Source organism: Amblyraja radiata, chromosome 6, assembly GCF_010909765.2.
Source record: "Amblyraja radiata isolate CabotCenter1 chromosome 6, sAmbRad1.1.pri, whole genome shotgun sequence".
In the NCBI taxonomy this organism is placed as follows: domain Eukaryota; kingdom Metazoa; phylum Chordata; class Chondrichthyes; order Rajiformes; family Rajidae; genus Amblyraja; species Amblyraja radiata.
The window spans coordinates 103,257,964-103,276,015 of NC_045961.1; the positions used below are offsets into that span (position 1 = coordinate 103,257,964).

The window sequence follows — 18,052 nt, forward strand, 5'->3', positions numbered from 1 at the left end:
AGTCGTAGCGTCTTTCTGATCGCCGCTGGATTTTCAACATGTTGAAAATTTTCGGTGACCTATGACGGGTGCCGGCAGTCGCCGAAAAAGTTGCGTAAGTGGGACAGGCCCTTTAGGAACCCTTGTGCCGAAAACCAATGGGACTCTTGTACCAACATAAAGTCCACTAGGGATCCTGGTATCAGCAAAGGAATAGTGGCCCCTCGTACCAGAAACAGCAATACGGACCCTTGCATCAGCAAGTTCGATAGGGCCCGAGTACCAGAAAACCAACAGGGATCTTTGTATCAGAAAACCAATAGATATCCATGTGCCACAGACACCAATACACAGAGGGTGGTAGGTTTTACATGTTAGGGTGGCAGGGAATCAGAACACAGAGGTCATAAGCTTAAGGTGAGAGGGGAAAGATTTAATAGGAACCCGAGGAGCAACTTTTTCACTCAGAGCATGGTGGGTGTATGGAACGAGCTGCCAGAAGAGGTAGTTGAGTCAGGTACAATCACAACGTTTAATACACATTTATGACAGGTACATTGGTAGGATAGGTGTAGAGGAAAATGGGGCAAACACAGGCAGGTGGGACTAGTGTAGATGGGGCATGTAGGTTAGTGTGGGCAAGTTGGGCCAGACTCCATGGCTCTAATATATTGCGTCAATCCTTATATTTTGTGACTTAAACACAAAGCAGCTGATCGAATGGCCACAAGATCTCCCATTGATTCATCACCAATGTAAATTAAATCTGAAATGACGCATTCTTTTAGTTTACAGTCACAGCACCAGAGCTTCCTCTCCGTTTTGCAAGTTGAATTAAATGCTGAGATGTAAACCCAGACTGAGGTAAAGGTTTGGGTGCCACTACGGAGAGGGTCCAGAGGAGACTTGATCCCAGGAACGATTGAATTAAAGTATGATGAGCATTGGACAGTGCTGTACTCGTTAATGAGTTTCGAAGGATGAGGGGCCCCCTCATTGAAAGTTACCGAATAGTGAAATGCCTGAAAGGAGTGGATGTGGAGAGTGTGTTTCTACTCGTGGGAGAAACTAGGACCAGAGGCAGTAGCCTCAGAATAAAAAAGACATTCCTTTAGAAAGATGAGGAGGAATTTCTTTGGTAAGAGGGTGGTGAATCGGTGCAATTCATTGCTACAGAAGGCTACAGAGGCCGTCAATTAATATTATTAAGGCGGAGTCCGATAGATTCTTGATTAGAATGGGTGTCTATGGGGAGAAGGCAAGAGAATGGGGTTGAGAGGGAAAGATAGGTCAGCCATGATTGAATGGCGGAGCAGGCTTGATGGCCTAATTCTGCAACTAGAACTTAAGAACTTTTGGTGCAGAGGTCAGCTTGACTTTACTGTGTTCAAGAAGGAACTGCAGATGCTGGAAAATCGAAGGTAGACAAAAATGCTGGAGACACTCAGCAGGTGCAGCAGCATCTATGGAGCGAAGGAAATAGGCAACGTTTCGGGCCAAAACCCGGAAGGGTTTCGTCCCGAAACGTTGCCTATTTCCTATAGTGGAGATTGTTCAACTCTTTGCATGGAGCGAAGGAAATAGGCAACGTTGCCTATTTCCTTCGCTCCATAGATGCTGCTGCACCCGCTGAGTTTCTCCAGCATTTTTGTGTACCAGCTTGACTTTACTGTCGGGGATCAGAATACTACACTGGTCGTCGGGTGTTGCAATTGTAAAAACGATTTGGAAGGATTCGATGAAAAGGCACCGGCCGCACGGATGAATGGTCTTCCTCCCACGACCAAGACCAGAGAAAGAAGAACCAACCCACACACTCTGCGCCTGGAGACTGGCTGAGAGACTAATCATACGCAGGTAAACCAAACAATTCCGGCTTGAAGTCCTCCAGCGACTTGAGTACCAGGGTTGCCGACTTTGTGAGCTCCGGGTCCAGCTGGGGGTCTGGAACGTGGACCACCTGCATCCCTGCTGTCAACGCTGCCGTCACTCCATTCGGGGAATCTTCAAACACAAGGCACTGGGTGTGGAGAGAACAAAGCATTTTGTTGAGTAAACAACACACAGATTCCCTTCAATCCCCCAGCACACACACGTATCACGGCTTTCCCCACACGCAATCTTACAGACACTCATTCTTCTTGGGTTTTAAGAACCCAACCGACCTCCCTTCCATTGACTCCATTTACACCTCGCGTTTTTACACCAGGCCAGCAGCATAATCCAGGACGAGTCGCACCCTGGCCACTCCCTCTTCACCCCATTAGGCAAAAAGTACAGAAATGTGAAAACGCACACCTCTAGATTCAGGGACTGTTTCTTCCCAGCTGTTATCAGGCAACTGAACCATCCTACCACACCCAGAGAGCAGCGCTGAACTACTATCTACCTTATGGGTGACCCTCGGACGATCCTTGATCGGACTTTGCTAGTTTTACCTTGCACTAAACGTTATTCCCTTATTCATGCATCTATACACTGTCAATGGCTCAATTGTAATAATGTATATACAAAATGCTGTAGTAACTCAGCGTGACGGGCAGCATCTCTGGAGTGAAGGAATAGGGGACGTTTCAGGTCGAAACTGAAGGTCACTTTGTGGTGTTTAAGAGGCCTTTAGATGGGCACATGAATATGCAGGGATGTGGAGGGATATAGAGTTTGACCAGCTTATCAAAAACTTGAGGGCATAGCTTTAAGGTGAAAGGGGCAAAGTTTAAAGGAAGTGCAGCGTAGGTTTACAAGGTTTATTCCCGGGATGGCGGGACTATCATATGCTGAGAGAATGGAGCGGCTGGACTTGTATACTCTGAACTTTAGACGGATTAGAGGGGATCTTATTGAAACATATAAGGTTATTAAGCATTTGGACATGCTAGAGACAGGAAACATGTTCCCGATGTTGGGGGAGCCCAGAACCAGGGGCCACAGTTTAAGAATAAGGGGGTGAGCCATTTAGAACGGAGACGAAGAAACACTTTTTCTCACAGAGAGTTGTGAGTCTCACAGGGCGATGGAGGCCGGTTCTCTGGATACTTTCAGGAGAGAGCTGGATGAGGCTCCTAAAGATAGCGGAGTCAGGGGATATGGGGAGAAGGCAGGAACGGGGTACTGATTGGGGATGATCAGCCATGATCACATTGATTGGCGGTGCTGGCTCGAAGGGCCGAATAGCCTACTCATGCACCTATTGTCTATTGTCATTCTGATATTTTGTCTAATTCTCCTCCATGCCTGTTAATGGGGAGAATGAATGGCAGTGGACTCCTGAATGACAGTGAATATCATAGCTAATTAACTAGCCTGATATAATACCTGATGGCAGTAGGAAACAGTAATCCTACAGCTTCCCACCCTCTCTACATTTCCCTCTCTCTTTCCTGGAGTGGGGGGGGGGGGTGTTTGGGCCAATTAAGGCCGCCTGATCTCCAACCCGGGCCCCAATAATCAGTTTCCACCCAAGCACATTTTTTCCCCACAGTGCACAATTACCGCACGATCAAATAAGTGACACTTGGCTTGCTTCGATGAAAGGATGAAATACAAATTGCTAGATGTAACACGGAGAAGAGAAAAAAAACAAAATGAAGCAGATTTCTTTATGTTTTTTCCCCCTGACTTTAAATGAAGAATGTCACCCCATCATCTTCCAGAAGTGAAGGGAGCTGATTAGTGTATTTTGATCTAAAAACAGGCACAATCCCATTCCTCTTTTATCAACATGTTTTGCACTAGCTCAGTAGAAATCCTGCTAGCGGCATTTCTATTAAGACTTCCCTCCTCTTCCTTGAAGCACGCCTGTATCGTCCCTCCCCCCTCCCCCCAGCCTTGACCTTGACCTTGAAGGCCTGGCGATTTTTGTTTTCTGTTGCAAAATGCGTCTCAATTATAGGGTTTTTGCAGAGGCTAATATTTCTGTGACAGCAAGCAACCTTTTGGAAGGAGCCTTTTACCATGCACAAGACTGTCAGACTCCTTTAATGTTTTCAGAGCTTTGAACAATATCCACGTCAAAGAGAAGGAAAAGAAAAGCAGCCCTTGCCAACTGGCTTTGACGCTCAGTGCCTGCCTATCCACTCTGCAGAATTAAGTCGGACTCCCTTGAAAACCCCGTGTCCAGTGATGAAAGCTCTCTCTAAACGCTCGACTGTGATACGGCCCGACTTTTGCGGGTAAGCTTAAAAGCTGCACAAAATAGCATTATCAGGCCCTTCAGAAACACTTTGTATCCAGACAGTGCACAGAAATACACTTGACAAGCCTTGCAAAGACGAACCTAATTGACTTCCGTGATGTCACGGATCTTGTTTGCAACCAACCAATTATTACCCGAGCAAGATGCATAATGGAGGGACTTAGCTAATTCCCTGAAACTAGAGGCAATTAAAACTCTTCATTACCGAGGAAGCCAAGCTAATGACCCATAATCATTGCATTTATTTGTTACAGCAAATATATATAGGCATCAAGGATGGTCTTTGTGCTTTGATTTTGACAATACTGTAAGATGTTAATACCTCTTCAGAATTGAGGGAAGGATGCGTGCCAACTTTGACGTGGAAGGGGAGGATCCCCTGTATCTCTCTCACACACACACACACACACACACACACACACACACACACACACACACACACACACACACACACACACACACACACACACACACACACACACACACACACACACACACACACACACACACACACACACACACACACACACACACACACACACACACACACACACACACACTGTCAATGTCATAGAGAGCAGCTGCATATCAGATAATGCATCAAAGTTTTCCCTCAGCTTCAGCCTGTAAAGATAGGGACAAAATCAAGCTTGCATTCATCCTGGCGGGAGCCTCCTATTATGGATTTCAATCAAAGGGCATCCGTGTGACAAAGCTAAAATCTTCTTCCCAGTCACGTCCACCTCATTAATTATTCCGAGATGAAGAATTATGAATTCTGCCGCACAGAATATTGATCCTGGATTGTAGAATCCCCGTGCAAGGACAAACCCCACACTCGCTCTGCAATTCTCAGCTGTGAGAGCAACTCCGATTTAATGTTTAAGAAGGAACTGCAGATGCTGGAAAATCAAAGGTAGACAAAAGTGCTGGAGAAACTCAGCGGGTGCGGCAGCATCTATGGAGCGAATATGGAGTGAAGAAACCCTTCTTCAGACTGATTGACATTGTTTTGTCTGGAATGTTGGGGACCTGGTAGAAGTGCATAAAACTATGTGAGGCGTAGATAGGGTAGACAGTCAGAACCTTTTCCCAGGAAGGGAAAAAGCAAATGCCGAGGGCAGAGTTACATTTAGTTTAGTTACATTTTACAGAGTTACATTTAGAAACATAGAAACATAGAAATTAGGTGCAGGAGTAGGCCATTCGGCCCTTCGAGCCTGCACCGCCATTCAATATGATCATGGCTGATCATCCAACTCAGTATCCCGTACCTGCCTTCTCTCCATACCCTCTGATCCCCTTAGCCACAAGGGCCACATCTAACTCCCTCTTAAATATAGCCAATGAACTGGCCTCGACTACCCTCTGTGGCAGAGAGTTCCAGAGATTCACCACTCTCTGTGTGAAAAAAGTTCTTCTCATCTCGGTTTTAATTTACATTGCAGAAGAAAAGCTCTTCGGCCCACCGAGCCCCTGCTGACCAGCAATTACCATACACTAGCGCTATCCCACACTAAGGACAATTTATATATTTTTCCCCGAACCAATTAACCCACAAACCTGTACATCTTTGGAGCATGGGTGGAAACCGAGGCACCCGGGGAAAACCCACACGGTCAAACCCGTAGTTTGTCAGCAGCCGTAGTCAGGAACAAACCCGGGTCTCTGGCGCTGCAAGGCAGCAACTATCTTAAGCTGCCACTGTACCGCACCTAACATGATTCCATCTTTGCTCCTTACATGGTTCCACACGTAAGATGCAGCAGGGTTGTATTTCCAGTTGAAGTGACTCAGTGAGGGTGAGACGCCGCAGACACTGGATATATTGAAGCAAAAACGTCAACTGTTGTAAACACCCAGGCCAGGCCAGGCCAGGCCAGCCAGATTGGGCAACACATTGGTGCAGCTGGTAGAGCTGCCACCTCACATCGCCCCTAACTCAGCTTTGAGCCTGCCCTTACACGCTGTCTGTATGTGGAGTTTACACATTCTCCCTGTGACCTCGTGGGTTTCCTCCGCTTGCTCTGGTTTCCTCCCATGTCCCAAAGACATGCGGGATGTGGGTTTGTCAGTTAATTGCCCTCTGTAAATTGCCCATAAGGCATGGGAAGTGGATGAGAAAGTTGGATATCATGTAATTAGTGTGAATGGGTGATCAATGAAGAAGGGTCTCGACCCAAAATGTCACCTATTCCTTCGCTCCATAGATGCTGCCTCACCCACTGAGTTTCTCCAGCATTTTTGTCGACCAATGATCAGTGTGCACTCAGTGGGCCGAAGGGCCTGATTCCATGCTGTATCTTTCAATCAATCATTCGAACATAGAACTAGTGTGAAGGGGTGATCAATGGTCAGTGAGGACTCGGTGGGCCGAAGGGCCTGATTCCATGCTGTATCTCCAAACTAAACATCCACGGAAAGTGAAATAGCTGCCATGTCTGGGATCCTTCATCAGAACAAGAGGGGTAGTTAGGTTGTTGTGGAGGAGAACAGCCACGGTAGATTTTATGGATTGGTATCTTAAGGTCTCTTAATCTGGATCTATATGAAGTGAAAAATCACAATACTATAGCTTAACGTCAAAATCCAGTCACTGAGCAGCTGAGAAAAAAAGTTACTTTCATAGCTTTGGCAAGTTGAAAACCAGAGCAAATTGCTTGTGTGCTCGTAACATCCCTTTTAATACGGCGTAACTTTGATCATTCATCTTAATAGAAGACAACCGGTCCTAAACAGCTACTAAAACTGATTGCCGTCAGTTTCCACTCCTAATTCCCTACTTTCTCATATGTCGGAAGCTAAATCTCAACTGCACTGAGAGGAAATGATACCTGACACAGGACACTGACATAACGAATATTTATGTTGGAAACGTGTGCCACATGCAACTAAATTGCATTTCTGCCGGGTTATGCGGTGGTAAAACCACCACTCTAACTAAACTCCACGCGCTGTCCTGCCACAATTCACCGCATTTATTCCCCATCTCACTTCAGTGAGCTTACCCTGCCATTTAGTTAGTTACGCAGGATATTTATCCCTTAGTTGCCGCGTTCTCTCTTTCCACATCTTTCATTGCCACAGCTAGACGTCTGCTCACTCGTAATGTGTCTATCCCTCCATCAGGTGATTCACGGAGAGAGGAGCAAGGAGCATTTTTCTATGCCTGCCCAATGTTGTTAGCAAGAGAGGCGGGGGGGGCCATTTTGATGGTCGACCCTTAAATTGTCATGAAGGCGGTGGGTGAGCTGTCAGCTTCATCCGAACACTGGCATCGCTTCTTGCTGTTCAGGGAGAGGGTAACGGGTGTGAAACCCACAGGCAGATGGATTGTAATGAATGGGGGGGGGATGGGAAATGACTGTGAACTAGGCTCATGTGTATGGGAGAGCTTACAACCAAAGTGCACAGTGGCACAGCTTCGAAGCAAGACTGACCCGAGTTCTTGCTATTGAGAGAGTGCAGCGTAGGTTTACAAGGTTAATTCCTGAGATAGCGGGCCTGTCATATGCTGAAAGAATGGAGCGGCTGGGCTTGTATACTCTGGAGTTTAGAAGGATGAGAGGGTATCTTATTGAAACATATTAAATTATTAAGGGTTTGGACACGTTAGAAGCAGGAAACATTTTTCCGATATTGGGGGAGTCCAGAGTTTAGGGGGCCACAGTTTAAGAATAAGGGGTAAGCCATTTAGAACGGAGATGAGGAAATACTTTTTTCACACAGAGTGTTGTGAGTCTGTGGAATTCTCTGCCTCAGAGGGCGGCGGAGGCCGGTTCTCTGGATACTTTCAAAAGAGAGCTAGATAGGGCTCTTAAAGATAGCGGAGTCAGGGGATATGGGGAGAAGGCAAGAACGGGGTACTGATTGGGGATGATCAGCCATGATCACATTGAATGACAGTGCTGGCTCGAAGGGCCAAATGGCCTCCTCCTGCACCTATTGTCTATTGTCTATTGTCAGTCGCGACCTCCAGTGCTGTCTGTGTGGGTGGAGTTTTCACGTTCTCTCTGGGTGCTCTAATTTTAAAGAGATTCCGCATGCAAACAGACCCTTCGGCCCATCAAGTCCACACCAACCATCAATCACCCTTTAGACTTCAGAGGCACATCGCGTATACAGGCCCTTTGGCCCACTGAATCCGCGCCAACTAGCAATCACCCCGTACCATATCACTGTCCGACACACTAGGGACCATTTACAATGTTACCGAACACAATTAACCTACAAACCGGTACGTCTTTGGAGTGTGGGAGGAAACCGGGAGAAAACGCACGCGGTCACGGGGAGAACATACAAACTCCGTACAGACAGCACAGCACCCGTAGTCAGGATTGAACCCGGGTCTCTGGCGCTGTAAGGTAGCAACTCCACCGCTGCGCCACTCAGCCGTCGTGTTCAAACTAGCCCATCGCATCTTTGGATCCACTCCCTACACTCAGGGCCTTTTTTCAGAGGCCAATTAACCTGCAAATCCGCACGTCTTTGAGATGTGGGAGGAGGAACTTAATTGTTCCTTTTCGGTACATATGGATAATAAAACACTCTTGACTCGTGGCTGCCTTGAAACCGGAGAAAACCCATGCAGTCACGGACAGAAGGTGCAAACTCCACACAGACAGCACCTGAGGTCAGGATCGAACCAGGGGTCTCTGGCACTTGTGGTGCATCGGCTCAAAACGGGACCCGACCCAAAGCGTCACCCATCTTTTTTCTCCAGGGATGCTGCCTGACTCGCTGAGTTACTCCAGCACCTTGTGGCGATCTTCGGTATGAACCAGCGTCTGCAGTTCCTTGTTTCTATATTTTGTCACCTCTTTCCATGTCCTCCAGAGATGCTGCCTGACCCGCTGAGTTACTCCAGCACTTTGTGTCTTTTTGTGCATTAACCACCATCTGCAGTTCTTTGTTTCTACTGTTGATGAACACACTTGGTAGACACTGCCTGGTCCATGACAGGTACTGACCTCCCCACCGTCGAAGGGATCTATAAGAGGCATGGCCTCAAAATGGCAGCCAAAATCATCAACGTCCCACACCATCCTGGCCATGCTCTCATTCACTCCAGGTATCATCTCCTCTTCGGTATCAGTTCCCTGCAGCCCTTCAATTCTTTGATCTTTCAAAGATCTATCCAACTCCTCTTCAAAAGCTTTCTATGATCGAGCTCAGCTGTTCTTAACCTGGGGGTCGGGAGCCCCATGGGGGGGGGGTCATTTGGGGCTTTACCTCGGGACACGAAGGGATCATAAATGTTCCCAATGTGGGGCGAGTCCAGAACCAGGGGCCACAGTCTTAGAATAAAGTGGAGGCCATTTAAAACTGAGGTGAGAAAAAACATTTTCACCCAGAGAGTTGTGAATTTGTGGAATTCCCTGCCACAGAGGGAAGTGGAGGCCAAGTCACTGGATGGATTTAAGAGAGAGTTAGATAGAGCTCTAGGGGCTAGTGGAGTCAAGGGACATGGGGAGAAGGCAGGCATGGGTTATTGATTGGGGACAATCAGCCATGATCACAATGAATGGCGGCGCTGGCTCGAAGGGCCGAATGGCCTCCTCCTGTACCTATTTTCTATGTTTCTAAATAACATATCCATTTGTTGAGCCCATTTTTAGGAACCATACCACATACAGTATTTTGTTCGCGTATGCCCGTACGTATGCCAAAAAGGTTAAGAACCACTTGTCTAGCTAATAATAATAATAATAATAATATATTTTATTGTCATTGCACATAGGTGCAACGAGATTTGGTCTGCAGCTTCCATCCGATGTCAACTAATAAAATTTAGATACCCCGAGAAACATGATTTATAAAAAAGAACAGTAAAACAGTCTAAAGTGCTAATATGTCTGTGCCGCGTCGATGTGCGTGAATACAGTTCATGGGGGTGGGGGGCACTCCGCAAGGCCGGTTCAGAGCAGCGATAGCTCTGGGGATGAAGCTGTTCCTAAGTCTGGAGGTGCGGGCGTAGAAGGCCTTGTAACGTCTTCCGGAAGGTAGAAGTTCGAACAGACCATTACAAGGGTGTGAGGAGTCTTTGTGGATGCTGACGGCCTTCCTGAGGCACCGTGTGTAGTAGATGCCCTCCAAGGCTGGTAGCTGTGTCCCAATTATCTTCTGCGCCCTGTGGACGACAAGCTTCCAGGTACAGAATTCAAGAGATTCACCATCCAAGATCAGCTATGATTGAACGGCCAGACTAGACTTGACGGGCCGAGTGGCCTAATTCCGCTCCTGTCACTTATGAACTAATGCAGAAGAGGATGGCGAATGATGAAGGAGCCAAGCAGAGGGAGTCAGGGAGGAGATTCCAGAGCAGAGAGAAAAATGATGTCTTAAAAATGTATTAATGGAGAGGACAGAACCCCACAAATCGTATGAGGAGTCAATAAAGATGTATGCTCCTAATGCCATTCACATGTATGAAAACGACATTCACTTTTGACAACAAAATGAATGCATTTCTTCCTGGTCAAAGATAGATACTTTGTGAGAGTGAATAGATATGTTACATAGCTTTTTCATAAGTAAGATTACCGGCAATGTACCTGTCACCTTGTGAATTATAAGAACGTGACACCACAAAAGCTTCAGCAAGATAATAATCCTATGAATTATTTAAATATAGTTGCGCTCTCAGGAAATTTAATCCAAAATAAATGTAACACCGTTTCTTTACATGTGAGAGTTAAGAAGTAACCTCATGAGGCACCAATGTAAAAATAAAATCCACTTTATCCAATCTTTTCAACTTTAAATGAAAGAAAATGCATAGAAGTAATAAAACTGTATGTAAAAATGAAGCATTTTATTTCGCTCCCAGATGGAAAATGGCAGATGAATGGGTTTCTATGAATACTGATCTGACACAGACACCGAGATACAGTGAAATATTGAGAATGGAACGTCTCAAATAAAATAAGGGACAGACAGGCAGACCAGGGATTACAGACATCAACTTTGTTTTGAAGGAAAGATTAAGAATCGTGTGTCATGGTAAACACACAAATACACACACACACACACCCACACACACACACACACACACACACACACACACACCCACACACACACACACACACACACACACACACCCACACACACACCCACACACACACACACACACACACACACACCCACACACACACACGCACGCACGCTCACACATATACACACACACACACACACGCACGCACGCTCACACATACACACACACCCACACACACGCGCACGCGCGCACACCCACACACACACACGCACGCGCACGCGCACGCACACTCACACACATACACACACACACACACACCCACACACACACACACACACACACACACACACACACACACACACACAAAGTTGTGGAGGAACTCAGCGCGTCAACAGACAATAGACAATAGGTGCAGGAGTCGGCCATTCGGCCCTTCGAGCCAGCACCGCCATTCAATGTGATCATGGCTGATCATCCCCAATCAGTACCCCATTCCTGCCTTCTCCCCATTTCCCCTGACTCCGCTATCTTTAAGAGCCCTATCTAGCTCTCTCTTGAAAGCATCCAGAGAACCGGCCTCCACTGCCCTCTGAGGCAGAGAATTCCACAGACTCACAACTCTCTGTGAGAAAAAGTGTTTCCACGTCTCCGTTCTAAATGGCTTACTCATTATTCTTAAACTGTGGCCCCTGGTTCTGGACTCCCCCAACATCGGGAACATCGGGTCAGGCAGCATCTGTACAAAACGTGACTCTCGACATACCTTGTCCGTGTCTATTCCCTCCACAGATTTGGTTTGTAAGTTTTCAAGATACGGCATGGAAACAGGCCCTTCAGCCCATCGAGGCTACGTTGGCCATAGATCACCAGTTCAAGTTAGATTCAAACAAAAAGCTGGAGTAAAAGGGCCTGTCCCACTTTCACGACCTAATTCACAGTCTCTCATCGAGTTTGCCCTTGACTCATACTCGCAGCATGGTCATCACGAGGTCGTAGGAGGTCGTAGGTAGGTCGTGATGCTAGTCGTAGGTACTCGTGGCATCAAGTAGGTCGGGGCGTTTTTCTAGCCTGATGAAAAATGTCCACGAGTAAAAAAGGTTGTGAATTAGGTCGTGAAAGTGGGACAGGCCCTTAACTCAGCGGGACAGGCAGCATCTCTGGAGAGAAGGAATGGGTGACGTTTCGGGTCGAGACTCTTCTTCAGACTCCGAAGAAGAGTCTCGACCCGAAATGTCACCCGTTCCTTCTCTCCAGAGATGCTGCCTGTCCCGCTGAGTTACTCCAGCTTTTTGTGTCTATCTTCGGTTTAAACCAGCATCTGCAGTTCTTTCTTACACATTAGATTTATATTATCCCATTCCCTACAAGCTAAGGGGCAATTTTACAGAGGACAATCAACCTATAAACCGGCATGTCTTTTCGGATAGTCATGGAGTCAGAGTATGGGCAGTGGGCAGGTGCTATAGACCTGCACTGGAAGGTAGATGCTCATGAAGGTCATGGAAAAGGCTCCAGGAGTAAACCCCAAGAAAATCCGGAGTCGGAGCCCCTAAGGCAGTTTGTCGTTGTCTACAACCTCACTCTGGCAGCTCCTGCGACGGCGCTGGTGCCAAACTGTAACGGCCCTGCTGGTCCTTTGGATCGATCAGCGACGTGGAAAGGGGGGACGTGCTGCATGGGCAACAGCCTGTCTGTCCTCCATATGACATCGATCGCCCAGGCTTGCATCCACCCGACCAGGATGCATCACCCATGGTCAGTCATGACCTAGTACTATCATACAGTCACACAGTGTGGAAACAGCCCCTTCGGCCCAACCTGCCGATACTGGCCAACATGTCCCAGGTGCACTAGTCCCATCTGCCTGCATTTGGTCCATATCCCTCCAAACCTGTCCTATCTGTGTACCTGTCTAACTGCTTCTTAAACGTTGCGATAGTCACTCTACGCCAGGAGTCGGCAACCTACGGCCCCCGGGCCGAATGCGGCCCGTAACCCGAAATCATCCGGCCTGTAGGCAGATTTTTCCCCCCGTAATCATCCGGCCTGCCGAGCGCCGAGCTCTGGCTGTACCACCTCACTATGATGGAAGGCAGAAAAAAAAAGTTCAATCTCTTCCCGTCTTTGTTCTCCCACCGGTTTCCTCCCACACTCCAAAGACCTACAGGTTTGAAGGTTAATTGGCTTGCTAAATGTTAAAAAAAAATTTTGTCCCTCGTGGGTGTGTAGGATAGTGTTAATGTGCGGGGATCACTGGTCGGCGCGGACCCGGTGGGCCGAATGGCCTGTTTCCGCGCTGTATCTCTAAACTAAACTAAACATTGTAGCGCACCAGTTCCATAGAGAAAATTGGATAGTATCCTCGCTTACGGAAACACATCTCTTCCATAAGCTAGGGTACTGGCTGATTCATCTCCACTCTGTTGCGGACATTGGACTTTTGTCTACAGAACTGCTCCTTATATTCCATTTGCTCTACCTATGGTACTTGAGTTTGACGGCTGTGTTGATGTATAATATTTTCCTATCTGACTGCACGGCATGCAAGGCAAAGGCTCTCTTGTTGGAGGTGGTACCTCTGGCATTTTTTGTGACTTGAATACTTCTGGCCATGCAGATTTGGACTGCTTCAATTGTTTAAGAGTTGCAAATGGAATTGAACATTTGTGCAATCAGAGAATATCGCCATTTCTGATTTTATTTTGAAAAAAAGGACATTGACAAAGTCAAATAATGGAATTCCCAGGCAGCGAAGGGAAGATAAGTGGGCAATTTTCCACGCTGTTGGGTAGATGCCAGTGTTGTAACTGGACTGGAACAGCTTGGGAGCACAGGTCTTCAATACAACAGGTAGGACGTTGTCTGGGCCCACAGCCGTTGCCATATTCAGTGCTCTCAACCATTTCGTGACACCACGCAGAGTGAATCAAATTGCCTGAGGGCTGTCTCCTGTGACGGCGCGGATCTCAGATGGAAGCCAAATTGGCAAATTGATTTGGCACTTCCAGCGGAGGTTCAGCCAAAGTGGTGGAGACTTGTTTCTGCATCAAGCTTCATTATTCTGCACGCTGGGGCCTTGGTTCGTGACACAGGTGTATCCTCTCAATAATTATATTAATGCAAAAGATAATGCACCTTTTAAAAACATTTTAGGGAACGTAAACACCTGGAACATGTCACACAAATGGAAACAGGCTCTTCAGCCTCATTCGCCCACGCTGACCAAGATGCCCCATCTACCCTAGTCCCACCTGCCCCCATATGGCCCATATGCCTCTCAACCTTTATCCACATACCTGTCCAAAATCCAGTTTAAATGTTGTTAGAAGCATATTTGAAGCAGGATAATGGATATTTAAGAAACAGGTAAGTGTGATATGTGATGATCTTCAGTTTTAGTTTTAGTTTTAGTTTTAGAGATACATTGTGGAAACAGGCCCTTCGGCCCACCGGGTCCGCGCTGACCAGTGATCACCATCCTACATCCACCAGGGACAATTTTTACATTTACCAAGCCAATTAACCTACAAACCTGCCTCATCCTATAATTTCTTCGGAGCGTGGGAGGAAACCAAAGACCTCGTGAAGGTCACGGGGGAGAATGTACAAGCTCCGTACAGGCAGCACCCGTAGTCGGGATCGAACCCTGGTCTCCGACGCTGCATTCGCTATAAGGCAGCAACTCTACCCGCTGCACCACCGCGACCGTGATCTTCTGGAAGAATGGGATCAAATAGGAACAGGTCTTACAAGGTTGTGAATACTTCAGCCTCGTGTCTGGCATTCGCATGCTGGTCCCGCTATAAATGAGGGTGGGGATATACTTGAAGCCTCCTCAAATTCTTGGGATGCAGTTGGACTGCAGGACTTCAATGTGATTGTGAGCTCCGTCCATTGTATGTAGTTGTTGCTGTTTAGCATGCATGTCGTAGAGTGATACAGTTTGGAAACAGGCCATTCGGCCCATCATACCCATACTGGCCAACAATGTCCCAGCTACCCTTGTCCCATATCCCTTCAAACCTGTCTTATCCATGTACCTGTCCAACTGTTTCTTAAACGATGGGATAGTCCCAGCCTCAGCTACCTCCTCTGGCAGCTTGTTCCATACACCCTCACGGTCCCTCAGATCCACATCAGCCGGTCTCCTCTCCATCCACAAGTCTAACCTCCGCAGTTTTGGGGACAGAGCCTTCTCCAGGGCAGCTCCCAGGCTCTGGAACTCCCTCCCCCAACTGATCCGCAATTCCGTGTCCCTCACCATCTTCCAGTCCCGCCTCAAGACCCATCTCTTCACCTCTGCCTATCCTTAGCCCCACGTCCCCCTCCCTTTTCATCTGTGCTTGAATTGCCTCATATTGTGTTTTGAATTGAATTCTGTCTTTTAATTTGTGTACTAGTCATGTCTCTACTATTTGTTTCATTCCGCTTACATGTTTTTCCTCTACCTGCTAAATTTTTGTAAGGTGTCCTTGAGACTCTTGAAAGGCGCCCATAAATAAAATTTATTATTATCATTATTATTATACACTATGGAGTGAAAACGTTACTCCATAGATTCCTATTAAATCTTTTCCCTTTCACCTTGAACCTATGCCCTCTGGTCCTCGATTTCCCTACTCTGGGTAAAAGACTCTGTGCATCTACCCGATCTATTCCTCTCATGATTTTGTACACCTCTATAAGATCTCCCCTCATCCTCCTACGCTCCATGGAATAGAGACTCAACCTACTCAACCTCTCCCTATAGCTCAAACCCGCTAGTCCTGGCAACATCCATGTGGTCCTGTGTTGCAGCTTCTCGACACTGACACCTCATTGCCCAGTCTACCATGTGTTGGTCTTGGCCTGCCATCTGCATTCCTCATCATGGGCCCACCATCAGATGGATCTTGTTGCCTCAAAATACATCCAGCATTGTCAAAGAACCACACCACCCTGTGTAAGAAAGAACTGCAGATGCTGGTTTAAATCAAAGGTAGGCACAACATGCTGGAGCAACTCAGCGGATGAGGCAGCATCTCTGGAGAGAAGGAATGGGCGACGTTTTGGGTCGAGACCCTTCTTCAGACTCACGTTTCGCGTCGAGACCCTTCTTCAGACATGTGAAGAAAAGTTTCGATCCGAAAAGTCGCCCATTCCTTTTCTCCAGTAATGCTGCCTCACCCGCTGAGTTACTCCAGCATTTTGTGTCTAACCTCACCACCCTGCCACGTTCTCACTTCAATCCTGCCATTGGGACAAAGGTCATAAGAGCCTGAAAACTCTGACGTCCAGGTTCAGAAACAACTCCTCCTCTATAACAGCTTGGTTTATTATGGTCACGTGTACTGAGGTACAATGAAAAGCTTTTTTCTGCCTGCTCTCCAGTCAAAACGACTGGATAACATGCAAACAAAAAGTCGTCATATAAAGGATAAAGAGTGTAGCATTTAGTGCAACCGTCAGGCTATTGAACACTACAAACACCAGGTTTACTCCAAACTGTTTAAGAAGGAACTGCAGATGCTGGAAAATCGAAGGTAGACAAAAATGCTGGAGAAACTCAGCGGGTGCAGCAGCATCTATGGAGCGAAGGAAATAGGCAACGTTTCAGGCCGATACCCTTCTTCAGACTGGAGGAATTTTGTAAGTTTCTATAAGATCCCCCCTCAATCTTCTAAATTCTAGCGAGTACAAACCGAGTCTATCCAGTCTTTCTTCATATGAAAGTCCTGACATCCCAGGAATCAGTCTGGTGAACCTTCTCTGTACTCCCTCTATGGTAAGAATGTCTTTCCTCAGATTAAGGCAGCATCCTTGCCAAGGTGACTACCCCTTCATCGCATATTCCTGCTTAAGTTTCTTATGAGCCCTGAAAGGTACAGGATACTGAGTTGGATGATCAGCCATGATCATATTGAATGGCGGTGCAGGGCTCGAAGGGCCGAATGGCCTACTCCTGCACCTATTTTCTATGTTTCTATGAATCCACAACCTTCAGACTCAGAGAGCAGAGTGCTACTGACCGTCGGAAAACAACCATCTTGCTACAAATCAGGGAAGCCTCTTGCCAATAGTTTCTCCCCTCAGCGCCCATTCACATCCTTGGTTAAGTACTGCCCTGTTGTCGAGCGGAGCTTTATCTCTCCTCCAGCATTAGCACTAAAATATTTATATTTTTACACAGAAAGTAAACTGATTTGTAGAATGATCCCGAAACAATAATAAAAATCATGGAATCTGAAGTGGTAAAAAATAAATTAACTTGTGGAGTAGCCGTCTTGTAGCAGCTGCCTTGTACAATGGCTTTTATTAAAAGTCTCCTCCAGTTGAACATTATTTCTTGAATTGTCAAGATTTTTCTTGGGGCTGTGCTAGTCTCTTCAAGTTGACCGTCTGGTTTTAGCGAGTTTTGCAGCTGGCCATGCATGCTTTTTTTTAATGCGTTTAGAAGGAATGTAATAGTGGCATTTAAGATGATGAAAGGATTCAATAAGGGAGTTATCAGAGGAGCCATTTTCTGTGCTGAGGCATCATTAGGCGAGGACACTTTACAGGTAAGTCTGATATTAAGAAGCGCATTTTCACAGAGGGGTTGCTTGAATCTGTAAATCTCGGCACGTGAAAGTCGTTGGAGACAAATGAAATTCTCCGAATTGAAAAACTCAGAATGGCATAAAAGGTTCAGCTCAGTTTAGTTTATTGTCACGTGTAGCGAGGTAGAGTGAAAAGCTTTTGTTGAGTGCTATTCAGTCAGCGGAACGACAATACATGATTACTAGAGCTAGGATGTTTAGGCACTAAAAAACTCTGAAACAGGCAGGCAAAAAGGCATAACAAATTACAAAAAAGGCACGAAAAAAGCATTTATTGACAAAAAAAGGCATGTTTTTCCACCACCA

At 46.7% G+C, this 18,052-nt stretch overlaps 1 protein-coding gene across 1 annotated transcript in view; it reads right to left on the reverse strand.

Annotated features, from left to right (window-relative positions):
• Window positions 1–1,581: 1,581 nt before the first annotated feature.
• LOC116974656 (pseudouridine 5'-phosphatase) overlaps window positions 1,582–18,052 on the reverse strand; it is a 60,809-nt gene continuing 44,338 nt past the window's right edge. Inside the window, exon 4 of the mRNA XM_033023362.1 lies at window positions 1,582–1,999. Within this exon, the coding sequence (XP_032879253.1) occupies window positions 1,823–1,999 (177 nt within the window). The 3' untranslated portion in view covers window positions 1,582–1,822. The remainder of the gene's footprint in view (window positions 2,000–18,052) is intronic.